Below are 7,758 nucleotides of genomic sequence, written 5' to 3'. Positions count from 1 at the left end.
TCTCCTGACCGTTTGGAGCGGTTCATTATGCACTAGGGAAAGTCTCCATGTGACCATCTCGGAGAGTTCTCCACAGCTGCAGAAAGAGCGCAACTCTCTCATCGCGCAGTGCTCGTTCTCGCGCATTAATGTGCCGAGGGGTACCTTGCTGCTCCATTAGAAAAGCCGGAGAACATACGCCACCGCGTCATTTCACGGGCGGAGACTGGTCTGTCCTCATCCCCGGCTCTCTACTCATCTTAGTCAATCCCTGTTTGGGCTTCCTGGTTCTGGTCTCACCTCACACAGAGCCGGACATGCAAGCGACCCGGACACCCAGTATCGGTGTGTTTGCAGATTGCAGCATCCCGGCTGGCTTGCGGATGGGTCCGGTCCCAGGCGTCTTTAAATTGGGAAAGTATGTTTCGGATCGCAAAGAAGTTGGAGTCAGGAAGAAGGTAAATTCAGTTCACTTTGTTAGACTATGTAGACCCGAAGACACTTTGCATTCGTCTTTTTAACGTATTTAAAAATAAGACAATTCATCTAGACCAATTTATGTAGGCCTGTGTATGAACTTTCAACTTTATAGGATGTTTTGTATCAATTAGCCTATAGGATATTTTCGTAACAACAAAATGCTAAGTATGACAAATATAATAACAACAGCAACAGGATATAACAACAACAACAATAATAGCCATCATCACCATCATAATGGCGACGTGGTGATGATGTGACTATGATTATGAATATCAAACAAGCACCTTTTTAAAAATAACAATGAACAGCTTTTAACAAAGATTTCAAATATTAAAACAGATTAACGTTTTCAACAGTATTTCCTTAAACTTGCAGAAATGGTCAAAACCTAGGCCATTCAAAATGCTACTAAATATTACCCGCTCACCACTTTTTTAAAATGTAACAATATTTTAAGTTGTTTTTTTTTAATTCGATAATGCGATATTTAATTTCTTTTATTTTTACACGTGTCATAAAGCTATCACAGTGTATCGAAGATCTTCAGATTAACTTGTTTACGCTGTCAGGTTCAAAATAATTGAGCTATATTAGCGGGACAACTTGTCACTCTGTGCCTCTACTTAAACGCCTTAATAGGGCGACCTGAGTCGCCCCGAAGGATTTCATGCCCTCGATTCTTTAAATTTCACAGGCTAGTAGGCTAGTTATCCCTATGTACCATTTAATTTCAACACCTCACATGCAATAATAAGAAAGGGACAGTAAATTAGATGGTATGACCTCCAGTATAAAACTGAAGTGTAAAACTGAATGCATAAAGCATACAAATGAGAGAATTTATGAAATTCTGAATCACTTCCGTACATCTCAGCAACATCTAACTGAACACAATAACCTATAATGGGATAATACAAATATACAAAAAAATATTTTAAAAATTTATTTAATATTGCCTCCTCCTGGAAAATTTTGTTTCCCCCTGCTACTTAATATATTTCAGATTGATCATTTTTAGGCGATTTTGTAACACTTACATCATATTCCAAATGATCTTATAATAAGTTGTATATGTACAGACGCTCTTTATGCTGTCTACACATTTGATGATTGATGCGCGTGAATGCAGCGCCCCGGGCCACGAGCGATCATCAGGTGCAATCCCTGTGTCAAATGTCACGCTTTAATCTTTAATTTGTTTGAACAGAATAGGACCGCTTTGACACTCCTTAAATTCGTTTCTCATATCAGTTCAATTATATGGCATTTTCCCCTTAAAATGATTGCCACTGTCTAATAGACCAAGCAAAAGCAAATCAAGACACTTTTGTGTGGTGGATAATTACCCACAAAGAAAAGGACATGATTAACAACTATAACAACGAAAATTAAATATAAGCACAAAATATCTTAAACACATTAAATATAATGATTTAAAAATAAACATATGCTTAAACATTTTTCTGATGTACTCGGAGAACCCTTTGCTTAATTAATTCCAGCCCAGTTTAATAAAATTAGCTTTTCTTACCTTTAAAACTACAAGAAGTCTTCTTAATTTAATCTGCCATATTGTGTTTATAGATTCACCTCCAACGTGGGGAGTTCGTGGACGAATCCGGTAGTTCAGTATCGGACTGGATTGGGTTAATACGCGCGGCCAGAAACAGCCAGGAGCAGAATTTAGAAGCGGTCTCGGATTTACCCGGTGGACAGGTGAGTTATATTATAGAAATGCTTACGTTGATGGCATACAGTTGTGAGTTTAAGTGATCCACAAATATTTATTTTATCCCGCTTCCCGTCAAAAGATATTTTATCGGGTGCTGAGAGAAGTACAAGCCGGAGAGGAATTAAGTGTTTGGTATTCCAGCTCCCTGGCACACTGGTTTGACATACCCATGACCGCTACTCCGACTCACGACGAGAAAGGTGTGTAAGTAAACGATATTGCATTGCGACATCGGTTTTGTTATTTGTTATTATTAGAACATATCAACAACAACAACAAAAAAACCCTCTACTGCAAATTTGAACATTTCTTTTGATCACGTGGGTTTTAACAGCAGAAACAGTGTGGTATTTATTTATTGTGAGACCAATGACGTTTTCATCTTTAAAAAGGCGTACAGAAAAAAAATATTAGGATAGAAAATTATATAATGAAGTTAAACAGTATGCAATAAGTATCGACTTAACAATAATACACTGACCCCCAAAACAAAAAAGCGTTATCTTCCTCGTCCTCCTCCTCCTCAAAAACCACCACCACCACCACAACAACAAAATTATAATCATAATAAATAAGATACATCTTTTTAAACTAACAATACAAATTGAGTTACTGAGTAATGATACGGATAGATAAAAACTATGTTTACATAGACAAGCGACGCAATTATGTGAATCTGTTAAGCGTTATTATGGAAACACCATTAGAGTAATTGCAGATCCGGTTTAAATTAATTTAGAAACTCAAGTTCAGAGTTTTTGTAGATTAAGCCTGACAGCCCTGTTCAGTTACTGAACGGAAAGGTCCTTGGATAATGGCAATTATACTGAATAGATTTTGGTTTGTTAATATTGAGTCAATATTAATTAAAACACAGCGAGTTTACATAATTGGTTTAAAGCACTGTACGTTCATGTCATCACTGCTGTACATTTAGATGAAAAAGTACGCATACTTGATGATAATTAAGCCTCTGATTAACAATCGGTAGGGTTGCGGTAAACAGGGCGGGGAAAGGTTAACAAATGTCACATATCCATTAATATTCATGTGTTCAAAAGCAAATAAATTCTAAAAGGTGCTTTACGGTAAATTAGCTGGCTACACACAGCATTGTTGGTCAATGAATGCTAACGTTTATGTGGGATTATTATTGCCCTGATTTGCGACGCTGTACTGTGTGCCAATACACCGCGCGCTCCTTGACATACGCTTCCTATTCTCAAGCGTCAACAGATGGGCCAGCCTCATTGTTTTTCACGACTTGCGATTTCAAGCAACAGCTGCCGTCACTTCCACGGGAAATAGCAGAGAGAAAGTCTCCTTTCAGTGTATTGCGTTGTAAGCGCCAGATTGGGTCGGGGCTTGCTCTTTTGATGGCGGTAATAAACAACAGTCCTATACAGATTACAAAATCATTACATCTATATAATTGACCTCGGACAGCTCAACTGGTGTTATGCCAACGTGATTAAGAGCCTCATGAAATATTGCCCATCGAAATAACCACATGACCAGAAAATGAAGTCTGTTAGCAACTAATGTATATGCATTTGAGTATCGATTGATTTGTTTTTGTTTTCTAATTTAAGGTGAAGAGCGCTACATATGCTGGTACTGCTGGAGGATATTCAAATACCCTAACACCCTCAAAGCGCATGTTCACTTCCACTGCGCACTCAGCCATGCACGAGGCTTTGTCAGTAACGAGTACGCAAGAGTCACAGAAAACTTCAACATACCAAGCAATTCGACTTCACCACGGAACGGTCACAATATCTCAATGCCCGAGTCCGTCAAACGGCCATTTATCTCATCACCTTTCCCCAACAAAGCAGGATTATCAAAGAAATCGGAGGAACAGGACAGGGCCCTGGATATGAGTGTTACCTCATCTAGAAATCATGGGCATATCCTAGGCCACTGCGGAACTTCCACAGTAATGAACAATATGAGTTTTCAACCGGGAGTGCGCTCAGCCTTTAAACCAATGGGACTTTCAAAGATTTTCACCACGGACGTCTCCAGAGAAGAGGTCCACGGGAAATCTAACGGACTCGGTTTCAGCAAAGTGCTGGGGAACACGAAGTCCTTGCGGCCTTTGAACGATCCAATGCCTAACGGTCAGTCTTCAAGGGGTGCGCATACGATGTCGTCCACCCCTCCAGTTCTACCATGCGCAAGCACCATCCGAAGTTTCCCCTTACTGCCGCATTTCGAGGAAAACTCTGCGTTCAAACACGTCGATAGCCGCATGCACTCTTCGCTGTCACCCTCGCGGTACTCTCAAATATCCCCTGGGTTTCATTTTGAGCGATTTTCCTTGCCACAGTTCGATGGGGTGAAACCGTACAATGGGGACAGTAATGTCCCTATTATGCCCTTCACTGTTTACAGTGGAGAACTACTTTATAGCTCGCCGTATTACCCACTGAAATTACACTTCGGCAGTCTCCTCAAATACCCAGAGTCTGTCTCATACTTTGGTGCTCCGACTCTCAATCAAGACATGAACTCTATTACCAACATCGACAGGGAAATAGCTATGCACACTCAGCAGCTGTCAGAGATCGCTGTAGACAAAAACCGAGCAAGGTTGGAATCAATGCCAACAACAAATTCAGTTTCTGGCAAGCCCAAAAAGGGTCACCTGTGTCTTTATTGTGGAAAACTGTACTCTCGAAAATACGGTCTGAAGATTCATATGAGGACTCACACAGGCTACAAGCCACTTAAGTGTAAAGTCTGCTTCCGCCCCTTTGGTGACCCGAGCAATCTAAACAAGCACATTCGCCTGCATGCTGAGGGAAACACTCCATACAGGTGCGACTTCTGTGGGAAAGTGCTAGTGCGCAGGCGGGATTTGGAGAGGCATGTCAAATCAAGGCACCCGGGTCAAGCTGTCAAAAAATCTGAGGACAAAATGGAGGGCATATTCATGGACAGTGAGCAAAAAAGCGACAATGACAGTGACGTTGACGTGTGTTTCACAGACGACCAGAGTGACCAGGAATCGGCTAAAAACAATGATTAATGGCCTTTTATTGGGCACTTTGCAGCAGCCTGAGTGATTAAAATGACTAAATTATAAATGTACGTATGCTTTCTGTATTAGCTATGAATGATTTCTTCCATTACCCCCGAAAGACTCAATTTGCATATAGTGCGAAAACAGCCTACAATAAATGTTCCCACAGTCTGGATTCGAGCACTTTATAGAAACAGTAGTGTATGGCATAATAACATATATACTACATGACAACAGTATGTTTTTTCAGTCCTGCTTGCATCTTCTCGGTTGTGGCGAAGTTCCACGTCTTTCACGTCTTTTATAACTGTCATAAACCTCTGCCGTGTCTTTTAAAACACGATTGGTATTATTACAGCAAATTCGTTTCGCATTTCTCCCATTCAAAAGTCCCATGTAGGACTTTGCAAAAATAATGAGTTTCTGTTACCGTAAAGAAATCCTGTGTTGTTCGGTTATCGTTGTTCTCTTCTCCTTTGAAAGTTCATGTAAAAATGTAATTATGGTATAATTAACTGTTGAGTGGCAGATGTGGGTTGTATTGGTTAATAATAATTAAAATTGTAAAAAGTCATATTTTCCTCAATCATATTACTTTCATTGTTTGCTTTTACATAAACTACAAAAAGAAAAAAAAAACTTTGGTAATTATAATTTACTCAATGTTAATTTAATGTATGTAAAATTGGTCCAGGAACAGCATTAGATAGGCTACCCAATGACAAGGCTTAGGACTACAGTGTATATATTAACCACATTTGGGAAATGTAAAATTGTGGTATGTCCCTATATAAAGCTAATAGCCTAATTAACATATACATTTTAGCACGTACAAAGTGTTGCTTGTTAGAAACTGGTCCAAAGTGACCAGAACTTCAGGTTCTGCCTCCTCTAAGATACCCTCTGCCCTCCATCCTCTGTAGGATCCGGGGAAGTCAAGAGACACTGACACCAGGGTAGTGAATCAAGAGAGTTCCACTTTATTGAAGCCAGCACAGAGTATATATGTGTCCTAAAATGTTTGACGTGAGCTACTTGCATATGTTTAAGAATGACAAATGCTTTTGAATATCTCTGGAGCGATCTTTAAACTTTAAAATGTTTGGCTTGCTGCAGTGAAGTGCTATCTGAGGCGCCTTGTTTGTAGCGACAGTGCTGAGGAGAGGAACGGGCTACTTTGAACTGAAGCAGCAATGTTTATCTAACTAAAATGAAAGCAAACATAAAAACAATAGCCTAAGATCAGGGCAGCAGCAGGTCCATAAAAAACGTGTCAAAGATTTGTAGGTATGAAATAGAAAGACCCAATATCAGGAAATTCTAAAACCCAATGCAGTCTTTCAAGAACTTAAAGCCAGTGTAAAAATATGAAACAGGGCTTTTCAAGGAGATTAAAAACTCTTTTTGATGAGGCAGGTTTAATATGTGTTCAGGAAAAAAATAAAATTCCTAATTGTTTATAAATGATTAAAAGTCACAGCCATCTAATTGGCTGTCTTACTGCGAATTGGGGGTGAGTATGTTGGGGAAGGGTGTCCTGGAATGGCTCTCTGAAAAAATGGATCATTTAAAAAAATATTACTGTACTATTAAGTCACCAAACTACACCTATCCTACCTCAACACCCCACTGAATATTAATCAAAATAATCATCTATTTACTGAGAAGAAGAAAATGGCCAGAAAGTCCAGTCATTTTCAAGAGGTACTGTGGGTGTCATTGTATTCTGTATACTTTCTTTCTTTATTTGACAGGGGCAATATAGATAAACATTGTTACATAAAATGCAGCACATGTAATAAAGGGCATCTAGCCTAAGATACCTTGCAGCACCAAGTTGCGATCAGGTCAAATCATACTGAATGGTGTACAGCTTGTTATGTAGTACTTGGCCGCATTGGATTAATTATGCTACACACTTCACAACACTTCACACGGAAGGAACTTAATGTGGTACATCCTTTGCCCTCTCAGTGTAAGCACATCAGGTCTAAATGCAACAGTGTTGCTGTAAAAAAGTTTTTATAAAGCACTTATGATGCATCACACATGAAACACACAAACAAAAAAATGAGACAAAGCTTGAGCATAGTAATGAATATATTACATTCATCACATAAAAAATCTCCAAAAAACATATATACCCGGAGATATAGCTCCAGGAAGTTCAATAAATATAAGGATATATAAAATCTTGAAATATTTATGAACAACTGAAGGATCTACAACAGGATAAAAAAAGACATACTCTGTAGCTCCATATTCAACTACATTTGTAAATTGTAAATAGTTTAGCTGTATCACAGTGAACATTTAAAAAATCAAATTTGCTTCATCCTTTAACTCAATGTTTTATGCGCAATTAAAAGGGTAGTAGTCTAAATTGGCACAATTAGGAATAAGCAACATGTTTCTGAACTATTTGGCAAGAGAGTTATATACAGAAAAGGAACTTCATTCCTATTTAAGGTTTTGTCCTATCATTATACTAGATTATCGTAGTGATGCCAACCATGCCTGGGAGTCTGAGAGAACA

At 38.9% G+C, this 7,758-nt stretch overlaps 1 protein-coding gene across 1 annotated transcript; it reads left to right on the top strand.

Moving 5' to 3' along the window:
• The first annotated feature begins 269 nt into the window (after positions 1 to 269).
• Positions 270 to 5,668, top strand: prdm13 (PR domain containing 13). The gene is made up of 4 exons (XM_027012555.2): positions 270 to 437; positions 2,047 to 2,178; positions 2,274 to 2,394; positions 3,787 to 5,668. The coding sequence occupies exons 1-4, from the start codon at positions 297 to 299 to the stop codon at positions 5,226 to 5,228; spliced, it is 1,836 nt and encodes a 611-aa protein (XP_026868356.2). The 5' UTR covers positions 270 to 296; the 3' UTR covers positions 5,229 to 5,668.
• Positions 5,669 to 7,758: the final 2,090 nt, after the last annotated feature.

This window comes from Electrophorus electricus, chromosome 7, assembly GCF_013358815.1.
Source record: "Electrophorus electricus isolate fEleEle1 chromosome 7, fEleEle1.pri, whole genome shotgun sequence".
Lineage (NCBI taxonomy): Eukaryota > Metazoa > Chordata > Actinopteri > Gymnotiformes > Gymnotidae > Electrophorus > Electrophorus electricus.
This window is presented reverse-complemented; position numbering and strand designations above follow the sequence as displayed.

Bases quoted from the DNA above. Each gene is read 5' to 3' on its own strand.
- prdm13 (XM_027012555.2), top strand. From the start codon at position 297: ATGCAAGCGACCCGGACACCCAGTATCGGTGTGTTTGCAGATTGCAGC. The intron at 438-2,046 runs GTAAATTCAGTT...TTGTGTTTATAG, and splicing joins AAGTTGGAGTCAGGAAGAAG to ATTCACCTCCAACGTGGGGA. The intron at 2,395-3,786 runs GTGTGTAAGTAA...TTCTAATTTAAG, and splicing joins TCCGACTCACGACGAGAAAG to GTGAAGAGCGCTACATATGC.